The sequence below is a fragment of the Salvelinus fontinalis genome, chromosome 1, assembly GCF_029448725.1.
Source record: "Salvelinus fontinalis isolate EN_2023a chromosome 1, ASM2944872v1, whole genome shotgun sequence".
NCBI lineage: Eukaryota > Metazoa > Chordata > Actinopteri > Salmoniformes > Salmonidae > Salvelinus > Salvelinus fontinalis.
In genome coordinates this window covers 43,866,548-43,887,734 of record NC_074665.1, presented here as the reverse complement: position 1 = coordinate 43,887,734, position 21,187 = coordinate 43,866,548, and the positions used below count along the sequence as shown (strand labels likewise).

The following is a 21,187-nucleotide window of genomic DNA, read 5'->3' as shown; positions in this document are numbered from 1 at the left end:
CAGTGTTTCCTGGAGGCAGAGTGCTAGAGTTCTGACCCAGGATTAAGAGAATGGTCTGAGGTTCTTAGGGTTAGTCTGATGAGGACTTACAGAAGCACCTTGGCTGAGACAGTGAAGACCCGGCCAGAACAAATCCAAATCATCTTTAGCTAGAAAACTAGTGGCAGATGTTGTTCTGGGCAGAATTCCAGAGAGAGATAGAAGAGAGAGGTTGGGAGAGAGGGGAAGGGGTTGGGAGATAGGGGAATAGGAGGAGAGAGACAGAGGGAGAGCTGAGAAGGAGAAAAGAGGGAGGGGTGAAAGGGGGAGAGAGAGAGGGAGAAAGTAAGAGTGAGCGAGGCAGAGACAGAGAGAGGGAAAAAGGTTTGGCATATTTCCAGAAAGGATAAGGAGGGTGGGAATGTGGGAGGAGAGAGAGAAGGAAAGATGGGTGTGGGGGAGAGGGAGAGGGGGACATTTTTTGTTGGCAAGCCAAGATATAGTTGGTTCAACATTTATATAGAGTTTCTGACTGTCTGTGAATAGATCCCCTGCTACTTTTTTAAAGTGCTGACTGGTTTGTCAAGTCAGTGTAAAAGTTGACACTGGGTGTGCGGCAATAAATGCCACAGAGAGGGCGATAGAACAGTACCACAAGTGTCTGAGTCCCACTCTGTAAACAGAGTCCCCTCTGTGTGTATCATGTCCTTTCAGTATATTGCCTGTCAAATCATTTAATGCCAAGTGTAATTGGGGTTATTATAGGCCATAGACTATGATTGATAAATATGACTTTATGATACGGAATAATTTGGCTGGTATACATACGACTGTTACTTCAATGATCTGACAAAGACAGAGCCAGGCAGACAGCCACTTCGAGACACCATCACAAATCTGCTGCTCTCTGGCGACTGCCTCCCGTTATGGCATCTTGGTGAACTGCGTCTGACGACTGTGCGCTCTGTGAACAACTGTGCAGCCGTAGAAACAACCACACTGTCTGCACACAGGTAAGGAAACCTAGATAATTATATTATTTACTTGACCCAAATCCACTGTAATTACACCGTGTTTTTTCTTATTGCAATGGAGACTCGATTGCAATGCGTGTCAAATGAAACGTTTAAACAATAGCGTCGTAATTCTCAATCTGAATTGGTCTTGTCATTGATATTTTTCCATGAGGTGGGAGAGGTTGGGCCAGAGTGGCACGTATACTAATTGTGTTCATATTAAAATGTAATATTGTAACAGTGTGGCCTAATGTTGTGCCAAAAATCCAGGTTGCATAGACTTGTAGCCTATGCAAATGTATTGAATACAAATGCGCATTATTGTTATTGGTTTTACAGTGTTCATCATGCAACAATACACTAACATGTTTTTGAATCTGCCATTATTTATCGTTACACGCAATGTAAGACATGTCCTCACGATAGGCTATTCTTAAATCACAATTTCTCAGTGTCATCGGTTGCACGGAAGAACAAGAATGTGTTGTCGCCATATGATTAAAAAACATTTTAACAAGGATAATCCATTAAATATTTATAATGTCATTATTATGAGGATGAAAGTGATTCGACATCATTTGATGCCATTTACACTCTTCAGGACAGCAAATTATTCCTGTAATTTTTCTGGTCTGCTATTTGTATTTACTATTTCTACACCCCGGAACCGTCGGCTCCCTATTTGTAGGTAAACAGTGCGTTTTTTTCTGGATATTTTGCATGTTCCTTACATCCGAGGCCCTACCAAAACATGGCATCGTTGTGAGTCAACAACTACAAGCTTGCCCGGTTATTGTGCCTCAAATATCATGTTTTCTTTTCATCATTAGATATTTGCATAATTAGGGTTTATCAAATTGTAAAATGTTTTTTTCACGAGCGACTGAACAAAAGTGGTGTGAATTTTCCATAGCCTGCACTCAACAGAAAAGCCATATCCATTTCTAGTTGATTAATATTGTACCAATGGTATGCATTTACGCCCTTTCCTCCGTCGGCAGAGCAGTCAACCCTTTGAGAAGACATGGAGCCATTGCAGCAGTGTTGCTGGTCATCTGATTTTACACATATGGGTGATGGGTTTGTTTAGCGCAATAATCCGCTTGTGTTGGTCGAGGGGTCTAATCTATTGAAATGAGGCGTAGACAAAATCCATGAGCGCATTATATTCGCCTTGAGTAGAATCTAGACAATGACAAGCCTATTGTATGCCAGCCTCCCTCTTGGAGGGAAAATACTTGAGGCAATCGATGACACGTGTCATCAATTGCTGTGGGTTTAATCAGCGGCTTGGTATGAAATGGTTAGAACGGATGTCAGTAGTAGCCAAGTCTCCATTTCATTCCACGGACACGCCTTTCCTCCCTTCTCCTGTCTCGGGGAGCTGCGGCGATGCAATGATGGAACAGCCTGATCGGGGAAAACCAACCGTTTGCGCTGGTGCATATTGCCTATATGCAATATGACAATAATGAGAATGAAATGTCAATTTATAAAATCGAGAAAGCATTAGGATGACTTTTATCAAATGGATTGCATTCTGTAAAATAGATTGCATGGTCTGTAAATTGAATGAAAGCCATTGCAACATCGACATGTAAACTCATAGGCTACAGTAGCCTATAGGCACGCTTGCAAAAATATGAAACATAGTGGACGAATTTACATGTTTTTGGTCATGTGTGGAGGTGTTGATACACCCAGCTGCACGTTTCTACAGCAGTATTGATCCACTGGCACTAATGGAATGTAGCCTACTGGCAGTTCTGGTATTTGCGTTTATATTTGCAGTGGAACCTGTGTTCCAATCCTCCACAAAGCTGACAGACAAATCCCTGATAAAGGTAATTGATTTGAACTTGAATACTTTAAGTTAATTACAGCAACCAATTAGAACGATTTTTCAAAACAACTCTCACACCCAAATTGGGAGAGAGGCCAACCCAACAAATTCCTTCCTGTTGAAGCAACCATCCAAAAGTTCTCCAAAGGTTTATAGGCTAAAGCAGAAAATCAGCCAATTCAGGATATGAATTTAAATACAATTCATTAATCAAATAAATTGTCACAGTTTCCGCCAGTCACCCTTTGAATTTGAAATAAAACAATTTTCAGTAGTAATTTTTTTCCAGCTTTGAATTCAAATGGAATTGACTTGAACGCTGCAACCTGGTCTCAGAGCATTTTGTATTATTCTGGACATAAACTAAGACACTCCATTTTGTACGATATGTTACATTTCGTATGGTATGTATTCATTAGTGGATGTCCATCACCCATTTTGTATGATATGTTATGATTTACAATTCAAATGATATGTTAAGAATTAGCAAAAAAAAGTAAGTAGTTTAAAATTAGCTAATTAGATAAAATCCTAAAGTTGTCCGTGATGCGATTCAAACTCGCAACCTTTGGGTATCTAGACGTTTGCGTTATACGTCAACCCATCTACCCCGAAGAACCACCCTACTTTCTTGTTAGCCTTATGTGCCATCTGTCTTATGTAACCATACCAAATGTAACATAGCATACTAATTTTATCATCAAGGATTTACATATATTATGTTATGTCTATTCTATGAGACCAGGTTGGAACCCAAATGGTGTAGGGGTGATCAGGATCAATTCAAGAGTTTCAGGTGGCGACAGACTGTCTAGAATAGCCTATAGTAGGCCTACTAATTAAAAATATTCCTTTCAACTCAGAGAGCATGGGCTGCAAAAATATAGAATTAGAGTTGGATAAATGTAGAAAAGACGGACAGAGACTTGCTAGCTACGTTAGTTAGCTAGCAGGGATTCTCTACAAGGAATGTGCCTCCCGAAAAAAGCTTCTCCCAAGTGGGTGTGACACTTACTCCCGTTGCCTGCTGCACTGCTGCTTGGATTCCACCTGGCGATCTGTTCACTGTCTCCCCCTGTCTGGTATAGGTACCCCCGCTACACTACCCCCTCTCTCCCCAGCTTTCGCTCGTCCCCAGCACACATGCACTGTTGAGGCGAGTGACTCTGAACTTACAATGGCTAGCCCCAAGTTGTTATGTTTTTCGCTTGCGCTTTATGCTATTTGCCTCATGACTCCTGCATGCTTTGTTGACTATGAACTTGCTTGTTGACCCAACAGTGGGACAGTCTATGTTTGCTCCCACGCTCTGGACTCTGACTCTCTATTGGTTACACGGATTCTTGGAGTCCCGTCCTATTCTAACCACCTCTCGCCAGCTTTGTATTCATGCTACCTGATGAAATTGCTGTACAATATGATATTGTTGCCATCTAATGCACATTCAAATGTTATAAGTCAACACTGCAGAGCTCTCCCTGTCCTCTGCCATGCCCTGATTGTATTACTGCTGATTATATCTGGAAATGTGCATGTCCACCCTGGCCCATCTACTGTTTTTTTCTGATTTGTGCTCTGATATCTGCTTCACTGATTTCTGCTCTCGTAAAAACCTGTTTTTTCTCCACGTTAACACGAGAAGCTTATTACCTAAAATGGATCAATTGAAAGTGTGGGTTCACAGCCCCAATCCAGATGTGTTGGTCGTTACTGAGACATGGTTATGAACGAGTGTTTTGAACACTGATATTGACCTTTCTGGTTATAACCTTTTTTGGCAAGACAGATCTTCCAAAGGTGGTGGAGTGGCAATCTTTACCAAGGAACACCTTCAGTGCTCGGTTGTCTCCACCAAGTCTGTCCCCAAACAATTTAATTTGCTGGTTTTACACATTAAACTTTCAAATAACTCAGTTGACTCTTGCTGGGTGTTATCGACCACCATCAGCACCGGCCTGTACCCTAAATGCCCTAAGCTATTTCCTGGCCTCTTACACTAAGTCTGAATTTGTCCTCCTAGGTGACCTAAACTGGGACATGCTTTAACCACCTGACCAAGTCCTAAAGCAATGGGACTCCCTAAATCTTTGTCCGATTATTACCAATCCCACAAGGTATGACTCCAACACCCAGAAAAGGCTACTCTCCTTGATGTTATCCTTACAAATAATCCTGATAGCTATCAGTCTGGTGTTTTCTGTAATGACCTTAGTGATTACTGTTTCATAGCCTGTGTTCGTAATGGCTGCTAGCGACTTGAACGTGCTGCAAAAAACACTAAAACTGGACCGTTTTATGTCCATCTCTTGGAGATAAAACTCAATCATGGACTCTCTTACTGACAGTTGTGGCTGTTTTGCGTGATGTATTGTTGTCTCTCTCTTCTTGCCCTTTGTGCTGTTGTTTGTTCCCAATAATGTTTGTACCATTTTTTGTGCTGCCACCATGTTGTGCTGCTGCCATGTTGTGTTGCAACCATGTTGTTGTCATGTTGTGTTGCTACCATGCTGTGTTTTCATGTGTTGCTGCCATGCTATGTTGTTGTCTTAGGTCTCTCTTTATGTAGTGTTGTGGTGTCTCTCTTCTCGTGATGTGTGTTTTGTCCTTTAATTTTAAATCCCAGCCCCCGTCCCCGCAGGACGCCTTTTGCCTTCTGGTAGGTAGTCATTGTAAGAATTTGTTCTTAACTGACTTGCCTAGTTAAATAACGGTTTCAAAAAAAAAAGCAATCAATGAAGCAGTTTGTTCCTCATCAAATGGATTTATTCCAGCAGATATTCCAGTTAAGGCACTGTCTCGCATTTGGGGGGGGGGGGGGGGGGGGGGGGCACTATTTAAAAGGTACTATTAAAAATGACTTTGTCCTAGACTACTATGTCCTGAGACAATTATAGAATCTAGCATAAGAAATCCAAATTAGGTCTTTCTTGAAAAGGATTGTATTGGATTGTTAAAGGGAGGATTAAAGTCATACTGGGCTTTTAACTGCGTTCTTGTACATGGTTAATTGGCACCATGCTGATGGAAGACGTTGGCTCATTGCACCACTAGTCTTCATTAAAGTGGCAGAAAGGGGGGTGGGTGTGTGTGGCAGATCGTACTGTAGCTGCAGACGCTGTGTACATATTGGAATATGTAGCAGCTGCAGCGTCCGAGGCCATCACAGTTCACGTTCTATCACGACAGTATCAGAATTCCAGATATCCTGAATTCAAGCGCCGAAGGAAAATGGTAAGCTTCAATCAAATTACAGACAAAAAAAACGAGTAACACTTCCTATGACTGTAAATGAATGAATACTAATTATTAGCACCTCTGTTCTGCATTTTATGAATGCCTTATGCATTGTTCATAAGACCTTATATATGTGCCTATAATGCAATGTGTTTATAGGAAGTGTTACCAAATTGTTGGTAAAAAAAAAGAAGACATTTCCCAATCCTGATTTAAACGCAGAGGCAGGATCTTAGCCTTGAGTCATGAAGCCAAAGACATGAAAAAAATATCCCACCACTGTGAGAAGTATGCCCGCAGTTTCTAAGCCCGTGTTTGCGGACGATGACGTGCTGCCATCCTATGCTGAGTGAGCCATACTCATTACGCAGGCTGTGCCGCAAGCTGTTTCACTAGCTTCCAGCAGTATGATGCGAAAAATGAGGCTCACTTTAACGGTTATCCTTAGCCACTTGGTAGGCGTAGGCCTGTTTCAAAGGTAGAGTTCAGTGTTGTTTCTATGGTACTACTTCCTGCCTGAGGATGGAGACTAGGAGTATACAGAGGGAGTCATGGTGAAAGTAGGTCAGAGATACAGAAGCAGTCAAGCATGAGGGCAGCTAGCTAGCTCACGCAGCAATAGTGAGCATGCCTTCAGATACTCTCACTGCATCGGCAAACCTTTTGTTTTTGTATCGCAATCAATTGAACTGTCTGAAAAAATAAATTTCCCGTTTGTATTACAGACTGTATGTGGTTGGATTGTTTTTACAGTTTATTATTGATTCTCTGTCATCTTTGGTGTTGAAGGAAACCTTTTTTCATGATTTTACTGAGTCATTAAAACTGCTGCTTTGATGAACCGAGTCGTTTTGCTTGGCATAAACCCTTCAGGGGTTTTAAGACAAATTTGTGTATTTTCTTTGTAGTAAATCCTTAGTTTGACAAAAAGAACTGCAGCAAAAACTCCCATTTAATTTAATCTCAACCTTGGCCTTGGCATTTAGAGTCTTCCTCAGAAAATAAGTGGTCCTATAGGTCAAGAAGAGCTCTGTTGGTTCACAGTAATAATGTCAGTAATTTCTTTGGGTACGTCTTGGTTCTCCCAGAGCTATGTCAATATCTTTGTTGATCATGCTCTTTCTGTCGCCGTCTATGCTGGGTTTGCTTTAGAACCAGGGCCTATTTGCCAAGATCCCATTTTCACACGCTCCACGTGGGATCGGTTGCAAGTCACAGCCAACCTTTCTGTGCCTTCGTGAAATTCCAACACGGAACGAAGTCCTCGTTTAATTTAGCAGTTGAAATTGAAGCCAGTGAAGATTGAATTCTGTTGCAAGAGACTGGTCCTAAATAACATTTATTTTAGTGCCAACAGCAATTCGTTAGAACTCACTGGGCACACACTGGTTGAATCAACGTTGTTTCCACGCCATTTCAATGAAATTACGTTGAACCAACGTGGAATAGACCTTGAATTGACGTCTGTGCCCAGTGGGAATGTCTGTTGAATTCAGCTCCTTCTACCGCAAAAGACGACCTGATGAAGTGTCTTTGTGTGTTGTTTCTCAAATGTTTTGTTTTTTTGAGAGGGGTGGATTCTCAAAGCAGGATCAGATTAAATTTACACTGTGTTTTCTACATAGGCACAATCCCTGATAAAATAATAACATGGGGAAAATTAGCTGTTGCCAACCTGGGGACTGAAGCATAGAAGCATAGCATAAAATAGATATGCTGGTTATCAGATAAGGGATCTAGTTCTTTTCGACCTTGGGTTTGCCTCTGTTAGTTCTCCTAATCCTCAAAGCTCCCGGACATGGAGCGTCAACTTTCTCTGAGCGATTGTTTTCTTTGGCATGCAGCTCGCTTGTTGTTTGACTTCTGTTTTGTGTAAATCCACAATGGGAGTGTTGTGAGGGAGTTGTGTCAAGTATTGAGAGTAACTGTATAAGTGAATGTTCATGCCCTTGTGGTCGAATATACAGGTAACGGCCAAAATAATGGAAACAATTGAGTAAATGAGGGATACAACGTATATTGAAAGCAGGTGCTTCCACACAAGTATGGCTCCTGAGTTAATTAAGCAATTAGCATCCCATCATATTTAAGGTCATGTATAAAAATGCTGGGCAGGCCATTATTTATGCAACCATGGCTATGCCCCCATAGGATGACAATGCCCCCATCCACAGGGCACGAATGGTCACTGAATGGTTTAATGAGCATGAAAACAATGTAAACCATATGCAATGTCCATCTCAGTCACCAGATGTCAACCCAATTGAACACGTATGGTAGATTCTGGAGCGGCGCCTGAGACAGCAGCGGTGTTCGAATACTCATACTAACGTCACTAACCATAACCATACTATTTGTGACATATTTTGAGGATGTCGTATGCTTATTAGTCATAGTGTGGATATAGTTAGTATGCCAAAAGTTCCCGGATGTCGTACTACATTCGCCAAAATATGAAGTATACAAAAGCAGTGGACACTATTTCCGTGATTTTAGGGCCCATAATGCAATTCTTCAGAAAATGGGCTTCACCACATTTTCAGATTTGAAGAAAATGGCGGAAAATATGCAGCCGAAGTACGACGAGAGCGAATACAAATCATTGCTTTCGCTAATTATGACATATTTTAAGAACATATTTAGCAATGTAATAACGTAATGACTTTTCAAAGAAGTTACGTTACATGTTATGTTGGCTGACAATTTGTTAGCTACTCTAGCCTTACAAACCACATAGCATATCATTACAGCAGTTACTTGTATTTACCGGTTAGTTAGCTAGCTATCTAACGTTAGTTGGCTACTAATACATTGAACTTGCCAGTATATTAACTATATGCTCTCTAACTAACTACATTTATTGACTTGATTATTCACGTCATTCTTAGCTTAGCTAAGTGGTATAGTCGTTGTGCGTTCTCAATGGACATTGTTAATGAAGTCATAAGATGTCTAGCTAGTAATTTGTTATGCTAACAAGCTAGCAACAGCATCAACTTCCAGGAGACATTCGAAGCGCTAGTACACTCACCTGAAAGGATACTGTTTGTTTACAGTATATTAAAATTAATTAATATTATATAGTATGTAGTATATACTCATTAAGTATGCAGTATACAGTATGTTAAAATGGGTATTCGAACATAGCTAGCATTTTCCACCACCATCAACAAAACACCAAATGATGGAATTTCTTGCAGAAGATTGGTGTCGGATTCCTCCAATAGAGTTCCAGACACTTGTAGAATCTATACCAAGGTGCACTGAAGCTGTTCTGTTTTGTGGTGGCACAACGCCCTATTAAGACACTTTCTGTTGGTGGTTACCTGTATGTGGCGATGCAGCAACAAATAATATCATAAATGACAATTTAAACATTATATTTCTTACTTTTTAGTTATACTTTTTATTGCCTCACACCCATCACTTTACTTATACATGTACATATTTCAATACGTATTTCATTAATAATTCAGTTGCACATTGCCACACATACTAACGAGATCACTGTCCAGCAGGGACTTTTGCACCCCAGTTAAGGTTTCCTAATCTGGGGTGCTCTGAGGGCTTCATTCCCAGGTCTGGTGACTTCTCATTTGTGCTATATATGAGGACCAGGATTGTGTTTGTTTAAACAGTCAAGGACAGAATATATGCTGGTGTACCCAGTGAAGGTCAGGTTTTCAGGCCAAGCAGCCCACACCAACCCAGTATCACATATTTGTAATGACTTTCGTCGGTAGAAAGAGAGGAGGACCAAAGCGCGTGGTACGTTTCCATATTTATTGGAATACTTTTTCAATACGAACAAAAAACAATAAACAGACGGAAACCAACGAAGCTACAGTCCTGAACTAGTGAACACATGAACGCACGAACAGGAACAATCACCCACAAACCAATAGTGAAAACAGGCTACCTTAATATGGTTCCCAATCAGAGACAATGCAAAACACCTGCCTCTGATTGAGAACCATATCAGGCCAAATGACAAACCTAAACATAGAAACACATAACATAGACTGCCCACCCCAACTCACGCCCTGACCATACTAACTAAAGACAAAACAAAGGAAAATAAAGGTCAGAACGTGACAATATTATTGTGAAATAGACACAAATTACTTATTGGAAATTAGTGACAGGCACACGAAAAAGTATATTTTTTTAGTGTGCAGTATATGATTTTTTAGACAGTGCATTTCAATCACAGATAAAGACAGTAGGTTACTTAAGACAGAAACAATAGGAGGGAGGTTGGGCAGGGGGAATGGGTGGGCATGTAACGCAAATAACACAAATGTCTAGCAACCCAAAGGTTGTGTGTTCGAATCTCATCACGGACAACTTTAAAATGTTAGCTAATTAACTACTTTGCAACTACTTAGCATGTTAGCTAACCCTTTTCCTAACCTGAACCCTTTAACCTCTACCGAGCACCTACCCCGGGTCCGGGAGCACCCCGCAAACCCCCCCACCCCCACACTGATTAGCATCGCTAGCATAGCGTCACAATTAAATAGTAGCATCTAAATATCATTAAATCACAAGTCCAAGACACCTAATGAAAGATACAGATCCTGTGAATAAAGCCACCATTTCAGATTTTTATAATGTTTTACAGGGAAGACACAATATGTAAATCTATTAGCTAAACACGTTAGCAAAAGACACAATTTTTTTACTCCAACAGTTTTTTCCTGCGTCAGTAGCTATCACTAATTCGACTAAATAAAAATATATATAGCCACTAACCAAGAAACAACTTCATAAGATGACAGTCTGATAACATATTTATGGTATAGCATAGTTTTTTTTTGAAAAATGTGAATTTTTCAGGTATAAATCACAGTTCTACATTGCAGCTGCAATCTGAAATAGTGCCAACGCAGCCAGAACAATTACAGAGACCAACGTCATATAACTAATTACTTGTCTTAAAACATTTCAGAAAAAATACACAGCGTACAGATATTGAAAGCCCAACATCTGGTGAATCCAAACAATATTTCTGATTTATTAAATGTTTTATAGCGAAAACAAAATGTAGCGCTAAATTAGCATAGCCACGCCAGCCAGAACCAGCTGGGCGCCCCCGACCAGTTCACATGCACGACAGATATATGAAATAACATCGTAAATTGGGTCTTACTATTGCTGATCTTTCATCAGAATGTTGATCAAGGTGTCCTTAGTCCTGATGAGTCGTTCAATACATTCATAATGGCAACTTTCCCTCTTCATTTAGCATACGTACTGGTCGACTGGCCAAAGTAAAAAAAGTCACAGAACGGAACACGGCAAAACTCCCGAAAAAATTCAAATAATCTGATTAAACTATATTGAAAAAACATACATTAAGATGATATGGTCACATGTATCAAACAAACTTCGAGACGGAGATAGTTTTCATCCGTAACGGCAGCAAAACAGTAGACAATCGCACCTACAAATCGCGCGATTCAGAGAACCGGAAGTTGTCGGTCACGCCAAAGAAATAGGTCTTATTTCACGTCAGTACAAGATAAACAAAACATTTCTCCTCTGACGTCCTCTTGACACCCAGAGGAAGACGAATGAAGTGTGTTTCGGGTCATAGGTGGCGTGACCATATACAGTGGGGCAAAAAAGTATTTAGTCAGCCACCAATTGTGCAAGTTCTCCCACTTAAAAAGATGAGAGAGGCCTGTAATTTTCATCATAGGTACACTTCAACTATGACAGACAAAATGAGGGGAAAAAATCCAGAAAATCACATTGTAGGATTTTTAATGAATTTATTTGCAAATTATGGTGGAAAAAAAGTATTTGGTCAATAACAAAAGTTTATCTCAATACTTTGTTATATACCCTTTGTTGGCAATGACAGAGGTCAAACGTTTTCTGTAAGTCTTCACAAGGTTTTCACACACTTTTGCTGGTATTTTGGCCCATTCCTCCATGCAGATCTCCTCTAGAGCAGTGATGTTTTGGGGCTGTTGCTGGGCAACACAGACTTTCAACTCCCTCCAAAGATTTTCTATGGGGTTGAGATCTGGAGACTGGCTAGGCCACTCCAGGACCTTGAAATGCTTCTTACGAAGCCACTCCTTCGTTACCCGGGTGGTGTGTTTGGGATCATTGTCATGCTGAAAGACCCAGCCACGTTTCATCTTCAATGCCCTTGCTGATGGAAGGAGGTTTTCACTCAAAATCTCAAGATACATGGCCCCATTCATTCTTTCCTTTACACGGATCAGTCGTCCTGGTCCCTTTGCAGAAAAACAGCCCCAAAGCATGATGTTTCCACCCCCATGCTTCACAGTAGGTATGGTGTTCAACTCAGCATTCTTTGTCCTCCAAACACGACGAGTTGAGTTTTTACCAAAAAGTTCTATTTTGGTTTCATCTGACCATATGACATTCTCCCAATCTTCTTCTGGATCATCCAAATGCTCTCTAGCAAATTTCAGATGGGCCTGGACATGTACTGGCTTAAGCAGGGGGACACGTCTGGCACTGCAGGATTTGAGTCCCCGGCGGCGTAGTGTGTTACTGATGGTAGGCTTTGTTACTTTGGTCCCAGCTCTCTGCAGGTCATTCACTAGGTCCCCCCGTGTGGTTTTGGGATTTTTGCTCACCGTTCTTGTGATCATTTTGACCCCACGGGGTGAGATCTTGCGTGGAGCCCCAGATCGAGGGAGATTATCAGTGGTCTTGTATGTCTTCCATTTCCTAATAATTGCTCCCACAGTTGATTTCTTCAAACCAAGCTGCTTACCTATTGCAGATTCAGTCTTCCCAGCCTGGTGCAGGTCTACAGTTTTGTTTCTGGTGTCCTTTGACAGCTCTTTGGTCTTGGCCATAGTGGAGTTTGGAGTGTGACTGTTTGAGGTTGTGGACAGGTGTCTTTTATACTGATAACAAGTTCAAACAGGTGATATTAATACAGGTAACGAGTGGAGGACAGAGGAGCCTCTTAAAGAAGAAGTTGCAGGTCTGTGAGAGCCAGAAATCCTGCTTGTTTGTAGGTGACCAAATACTTATTTTCCACCATAATTTGCAAATAAATTCATTAAAAATCCTACAATGTGATTTTCTGGATTTTTTTTCTCATTTTGTCTGTCATAGTTGAAGTGTACCTATGATGAAAATTACAGGCCTCTCTCGTCTTTTTAAGTGGGAGAACTTGCACAATTGGTGGCTGACTAAATACTTTTTTGCCCCACTGTATAGGCAGAGCGTTGAAGCGAGCATACACATCTTGCATTCTTCTTCTTGGTCAGGGAAAGTGCTGTCAAATGACTTCTGTTTCACTCAGAGACAAAATTGAAACGGTTTTAGAAACTATAGATTGTTTTCTATCCAATGGTATTAATTATATGCATATAGTAAGAGCAATAATTGAATAAGAGGCAGTTTAATCTGTAGAGGAAATTATGCTAATGCAAAAACAGCACCCCCTGTATTCTCAAGAAGTTAACCTAACTCCCAAACTTAATCCTTTATCTACTTAGCTAGCATTTTAGCTAACTATAACCCCTACACCTTAACCCCCAACCCTAACCTTAACCCGTAGCCTAGCTAACGTGAGCCACCTAGCTAGCCCAGCTAACATTAGACACAATACATTGGAATTTGTGTAATGTAAACAAATGCGTTATGATAAAAACCATCTAATACACATCACGAATTTCGAATAAGTAATTTGTGTCTATTTCACAATAGGCTGTGATAGTGTGTTTGCCCACACACAGTATGTTATATTGGGAAGAAGGGTAGCCCATCTAGGCCTTCGCTCTGGTGAACATGCTCTCACTGCCATTAATCGCTCAAACTAAAGATTTTAAGATTTCAGCAGATAATATCCATGCATGTTGTTTGTTGTGTCCTCGTGCATATTACTCCAGAAATCAATGTATACAAAAGGAACAATTAGAATTCGGGTTTACAGGCAACAGTGGTTTTAAACAATGGGGTCTAATTAAGTGATAATGCCCTCGAAGCCGGTGTTTGGAGGATATATTGGCATGGGTGTTGTCTCGGGCCGGAAAACTGTGCCAATATATCCTTCAAACACCGGCTTCGAGGGCATTATCATCTTTAATACAGTGGGTTACCAACATATTCAAATAATGATTGAAATAGTTTCATTAAAACATTTATTTTGATTAATTTATTCATACCGTTTCATCCTTCCACGAGATAGTCCTGACACAAATCTAGGGTTGCCATCCAAGCCGGCTGGCCACAGACGCAACCCAGTCGTTAAGTATTTTTTGTTCTGTATGGATGCGACGCAATCGTTCTGGCTGGTAATGTTCTTATTTCTTGCTTGCCAGATAGCCAACTACAGCTAACTTACAGTCAGGTCAAACAGTGCAGCCAGAATAACAGCAATGTAGCTGCATTTGCATTCGTTTAAGCTGTTTTCTAGTGAAATGTGTTTGGATACGTTCACAAGAATGAGCTACTGATGTGCAATTCCACCTGGCATAGAAAATGTGCGCTCTTGTCAGGACACTGTTGTTCAGAGGAGCTAGCCAACAACACAGCTAACACAATCACTTCAAACTTTCACGCCTGCTCCTGCTCCCGCTCCCCCTCTCGGCACCAGGCTGCCCATCATTACACACACCTGTCACCATCATTACGCACATCAGCCCTCATTGGACTCACCTGGACTCCTTCATGTTTTGATTGCCTTCCCTATATCTGTCTGTTCCTTTGTTTCATCCCTGTATCAGCATTATTGTTATTTTTTTTCCCCTTGTCCAGACGCTGTCCGTGTTCTGTTTCATGTCCGTTGTCCCATTAAATGTTCACTCTCTGTACTTGCTTCTCGTCTCCCAGCGTCGGTCCTTACACAAACTGAAGCTGGAAAGACTGCATACTAGCTGCATTTAGTTTTTAGTTTTGCCTGTTTTCTATTTTTTTGTATATATCCATAAAAATTATGCTGATTCATGATTTTGAACTGTCTGAGAAGAGCTGCCTGCCTGAGTGTGTCGTCCCACGGGGGGCCAGTACAAAAAAAAAAACAAAAAAAAAAGTATGAATGTATGTACTTGTAAGTCGCTCTGGATAAGAGCGTCTGCTAAATGACTTAAATGTAAAATGTAAATGTAATGTAAATGTCCCGACTCCCGAACCCTACACGTTCATCACCCCTCTTCAAAGGGGGTGAAACTCTAGACCCAAACTAGACCCAATCTATCCTACCCTGTCTTTCTAAGGTCTTCGAAAGCCAAGTTAACAAACAGATTACCGACCATTTCGAATCCCACCATACCTTCCCCGCTATGCAGTCTGGTTTCAGAGCTGGTCATGGGTGCACCTCAGCCACGCTCAAAGTCCTAAACGACATCATAACCGCCATCGATAAGAGACATTACTGTGCAGCCGTATTCATCGACCTAGCCAAGGCTTTCGACTCTGTCAATCACCAAATTCTTATTGGCAGACTCGACAGCCTTAGTTTCTCAAATGATTGCCTCACCTGGTTTACCAACTACTTCTCTGATAGAGTTCAGTGTGTCAAATCGGAGGGCCTGTTGTCCGGACCTCTGGGAGTCGCTATGGGGGTGCCACAGGGTTCAATTCTCGGGCCGACTCTCTTCTCTGTATACATCAATGTTGTCGCTCTTGCTGCTGGTGATTCTCTGATCCACCTCTACGCAGACGACACCATTCTGTATACTTCTGGCCCCTCTTTGGACACTGTGTTAACTAACCTCCAGACGAGCTTCAATGCCATACAACTCTCCTTCCGTGGCCTCCAACTGCTCTTAAAGGCATGTAAAACTGAATGCATGCTATTCAATCGATCACTGCCCGCACCTGCTCGCCTGTCCAGCATCACTACTCTGGACGGCTCTGACTTAGGATACGTGGACAACTACAAATACCTAGGTGTCTGGTTAGACTGTAAACTCTCCCTCCAGACTCCCATTAAGCATCTCCAATCCAAAATTAAATCTAGAATCGGCTTTCTATATCGCAACAAAGCATCCTTCACTCATGCTGCCAAACATACCCTCGTAAAACTGACCATCCTACCGATCCTCGACTTTGGTGATGTCATCTATAAAATAGCCTCCAACACTCTACTCATCCAATTGGATGCAGTCTATCACAGTGCCATCCGTTTTGTCACCAAAGCCCCATACACTACCCAACACTGCGACCTGTACGCTCTCGTTGGTTGGCCCTCGCTTCAAACTCGTCACCAAACCCACTGGCTACAGGTTATCTACAAGTCTCTGCTAGGTAAAGCCCCGCCTTATCTCAGCTCATTGGTCACCATAGCAGCACCCACTCGTAGCACGCGCTCCAGCAGGTATATCTCACTGGTCACCCACAAATCCAATTCCTGCTTTGGTTGTCTTTTCTTCCAGTTCTCTGCTGCCAATGACTGGAAAGATCTGCAAAAATCTCTGAAGCTGGAGACTCATATCTCCCTCACTAGCTTTAAGCACCAGCTGTCAGAGCAGCTCGCAGATCACTGCACCTGTACATAGCCCATCTATAAACAGCTTATCTATCTACCTACCTCATCCCCATACTGTATTTATTTATTTATCTTGCTCCTTTGCATCTCAGTGTCTCTACTTGCACATTCATCTTCTGCACATCTACCATTCCAGTGTTTAATTGCTATATTGTAATTACTTCGACCACCATGGCCTATTTTTTGCCTTAACTCCCTTATCTTACCTCATTTGCACTCACTGTATATAGACTTTTTGTTTTATTTTGTTCTACTGTATTATTGACTGTATGTTTTGTTTATTCCATGTGTAACTCTGTGTTGTTGTATGTGTCGAATTGCTTTGCTTAATCTTGGCCAGGTCGCAGTTGCAAATGAGAACTTGTTCTCAACTAGCCTACCTGGTTAAATAAAGGTGAAATACAATTTTAAAAAACAAAAACAACAGGACCGCTGGGGATCGAACTTCAATATTGAAACAATGAAGGCAAATGCTAGAGAGAGAGACCACCAAGTTTTATACAAATCTCCGCTATTGAGTACCAATTGCTAGTATAAAATAAATGGGAGATAATGTCTAGATGCTTTTTACAGTGGAGATCAAGTTTATATTTTGTCTGACTGACCAGTGGATTGCGCAGTGAGACGGAACAGAGTAAATAGGCATTTCAAGTCATAGCTTTAGCCGGGTGGTAAATTGTGGAATTGACACCAGCTGGAATGAGGTTTTAACCAATCAGTGTCCAGGATTAGACCCACCCGTTGTATAATTATCAATGATCCTCATAATTTTACCCCCAGCTATTTTGTGAATTCACATTCGCAATCGTGTTTAGTAATGACTTGACGCCGGAATTCAGATGTAAAAAAAAAAAAAGAAGCTTTACAAGACAATAAATACGCTTTTATGGTCACTTACGTTTTATATTATGTGGTTCTTACGTGTGTGTGCACGTGCATGTGAGCTAGTGTGTGTGTGCTTGTGGTCAGGGTATCAAAAGGCTATGTGCGTGGTGTGTGAGAGAGAGAGGGAAAGATGAAAAAAGCAGATAGAAATAGAATAAAATGCTGACGTAACCATAGGCTTTGATTTAATCTGAGACAGTATGTAATCCTCATTTTATGAGATTTGAAGCCGTTCACAGCTATCTGATGGAGCGAGCACGTCCTCACACACTGGTCTCTAACTCCTTGATGGTTGATACACGTCTTAATGACATATTTCTAAAGATGTTACAGGAAATCAATAATAAATAAATAAATTGGTTAAAACCTCAAGCTTGACAGTTTGAGTGGCTTTTCACTTCTGTTAGGTCACTGATAAGTATAAGCGCAGTTTCTGTCTGATTGAGTTTAAGTGATTCTTAAGAAACACAGAGGTAGTCTCTGGTTGTTTAGGAAGTGCGAGTTGTCACAGTTAGGACACAACGCACATGGGCACAGGGGACTATTTTTGTCTTGTAACTCTACACCAGGTACCCATGTTAAGAATATAAATAACCAGATTTTCTTAGGCACAGTGTCTGTTTACATTGAGCCGCTGCTGGCTGACTGGCTTATGTCAGGTGGAAGAGACTCTTCAACTTTCAAAGGTTGTTCATTGAATTACTTGGCAAATTCTCAGGACCAGGTACTGGCAAGTTCCTTTGCATCCTTGATTATCTCTATTGGATTCCGATAGTCACCTGTATCTCTCAGAAGAATAGGCTCTCCAATGCAACACAATTTGACTTGATCCACCTTGAGTGAAATTGACATTCTCTGGCGAGCTCAATAGCGGAGGTTCTTAAAAGTGGATAGCGCTAAAACAATGACGTCATATCTGAATTCCGATATTTTGATGTGCCTTTGCCACTGGCGCGTTTCAATTTTTGGGGGTAACATCTATTTGGCACTTTCTTCTGCTCCTCTTTTGTATAGCCTGAACCTGACTTGCTATGGATCAACACCAGGACTATATGAACAACGCCCCTAACACCTACAGCTACAACTCCGGGGACACCATGAGCGCTTCCTTAGCCGGCATGACCATCAACGACCTGCATCACCAGGAGAACGGGGTCCAGCTGGGGCACAGGAGCCCAGGGGATGGCCCCATGAAAGGTCAGCTATTATATCTATCTATCAGCCTGTAAAATAGGCTGCTAAACTAGCACAGAGCGTCAAAGCACACGCTTGCTCAATTAACCTCCAGATAGAAACAGAGGGATGTTTTATTGAGGGTATTGCTACTGCGGGGCCCAAAATAGCCTTAGAGGATGGGTGTGTAAAGGAGCTTGAAGGGTAAAAGAAAAAAGAATGTCTTCATTAAAACTGCACGAGCCAGAAAAGTGTGATCAGGGGTTACTTATTGTAGTCAGGAAGAACACAACAAATGACTTAATTTACACAGCTTATTTTTATAGCTTTATATAAGCAAATGGATTGGATCTGTGTGGGCGGAGTGGGCAGAGGGTAGCTTTGTAGTCAACAAGCATTATGCTAGCCACAAAAACGTGTCCAAGACTGCCAAATCTAGATGAATGTCTTGAATGATGGCCTTTTTTTCTCTCTAAAGTCACATGCCATTTCTTAGTCAAAATTCTATGCAATGAGCGGGCCAAGAGGCTGAGGCTTTCTGATTGTTCTATTTTTTAAATCCCTTTACATAAAGCAAACAAAGCATGCTTGACTGGGCCTTCAGTCCCCAGATTGCAGCTGCACTTTCCTGCTCTCCCACTCTGCAATACAGGGATCTGGGTCAGGGCCTCAGAACGCTCCCTGCCCCTCCGTCCACCACCACTGTTACCAATTCATTCTTGTAAACAATCAAGCTTTCAGGACAGTACATAGATCCTTAACCTTTTGTAAAGGCACATTATTAATCAAATGGGCAGTCAATGGAAGGCTAAGACTAGGGAAGGAATGAGGAAATACAGTACAGTGGGGAAAGCCTTGGCTACAGGGAGGTTTGCCCCATGCCGTTTATGGCATATTGCAGTGCCTTCAGAAAGTAATCTTACAAAGTATGGATTAAATTGTAATTTTTTTGTCAACGATCTACACAAAATACTCTAATGTCAAAGTCGAAGACAAATTGTAATATTGGTTAAAAAATAATAAGAATTAATACACTAATATACTGTATTTTGATTAGATACGTATTCAACCCCCTGAGTCAATACATGTTAGAATCAATTTTGTCAGCGATTACAGCTGTGAGTCTTTCTGGGTAAGTCTCTAAGAGCTTTGCACACCAGTATAGTACAATATTTGCACGTTATTCTTTTAAAAATTCTTCAAGCTCTGTTGGTTGTTGATCATTTGTAGACAGCCATTTTCTCGTTTTGTTATAGATTTTTAAGCCGATTTCAGTCAAAACTGTAACTAGGCTACTCAGGAACATTCAGTGTTGTCTTGGTAAGCAACTCCAGTGTATATTTGGCCTTGAGGTTTAGGTTAATGCCCTGTTTGTTTTGGAATATTTTTTATTCTGTACAGGCTCCCTTTTTTTCATACACAGGCTTCCTTTTTTTAACCAGTCTACCAATAGGTGTCCTTTGTGAGGCATTGGAAAACCTACCTGATCTTTGTGGTTGAATCTGTTTGAAATTCCTTGCTCGACTGAGGGACCTTCCAGATAATTGTACGGTGGCGGTACAGAGAGTCAATCAAAAACCATGTTAAACACTATTATCGCACACAGAGCAAGTCCATGTAACTTATTATGTGACTTGTTAAGCTCATTTTTACTCCTAAACTTATTTATGCATGCCATAACAAAGGGGTTGAATACTTATTGACTCAAAACATTTCAGCTTTTCATTTTTATTTAATTTATAAAAATCTTGAAAAACATAATTCCACTTTGACATTACGGGGCATTGTGTTTAGGCCAGTGACAAAAAAAATCAAAATGTAATCAATTTTAAATTCAGGCTGTAACACAACAAAATGTGGAAAAGATCAATTAGTGTGAATACTTTCTGAAGGCACTTTATCTAGAAAGGAGAGAAGAGCACAGTAGCTGTACTGGCAGACTACAGTCAGGGTCGCCAACCTTTCACAATGGGGTTGCTGTTGTGTTGCAACAAATGCAACAACAATGATGATAACCTTCTCTTTTTATTCCTGCTGTGCCCCCAAATGGCTGCTCTGCCCAAGTAGTACGTAGTCTAGCTCTCCCCAGTTTACAGCCCTCGCTAGTGCACTCGTTCTCCCCCTTCGCCCTTCCCCTTACCACTCGGACGAGCAGGAAGCTACACCGGTCTGAGTCAGGTTCCTACACAGAGCTTAACAGTACTTGCACCGACTGTACGGCACATAGTGAGTACACTCTACTAACTAGTAGTTACGGGAGACCACTGTGATTTGTTCGTAGTCATCTAGTGTAGATACTAAATATCGACTTCCCAACGGAGTCAAGCGTGTTTTGTGTAGTTTAGTGGTAGATGAGAACATGTCATTGGCAATTAGTGATAATTCTTAATGGTTAAAGAGATGGTTTTCACCCATTCAGCAATTTCCATTTTATTTCCAGACTGACTACTGCTAACTTAAATAATTGTCACTTATTTTTTGCGCTGAAATATGTTGTCAATTGATTGTTTGATGATGTAACAAGCTTGTTCATCGTGCGATAAGAGCTGAAGGAACAGGCGCCATTCT

General features: G+C 41.2%; 1 protein-coding gene across 3 annotated transcripts in view; it reads left to right on the top strand.

Annotated features, from left to right (window-relative positions):
• The first annotated feature begins 724 nt into the window (after positions 1-724).
• mapta (microtubule-associated protein tau a) overlaps positions 725-21,187 on the top strand; it is a 54,396-nt gene continuing 33,933 nt past the window's right edge. Inside the window, exons 1-2 of one of the 3 annotated variants that reach the window (XM_055922295.1) lie at positions 725-992; positions 18,461-18,643. In XM_055922295.1, the coding sequence (XP_055778270.1) occupies positions 18,478-18,643 (166 nt within the window). In that variant the 5' untranslated portion in view covers positions 725-992; positions 18,461-18,477. The remainder of the gene's footprint in view (positions 993-18,460; positions 18,644-21,187) is intronic. The other 2 variants (XM_055922305.1, XM_055922312.1) reach the window with 2 other exon arrangements.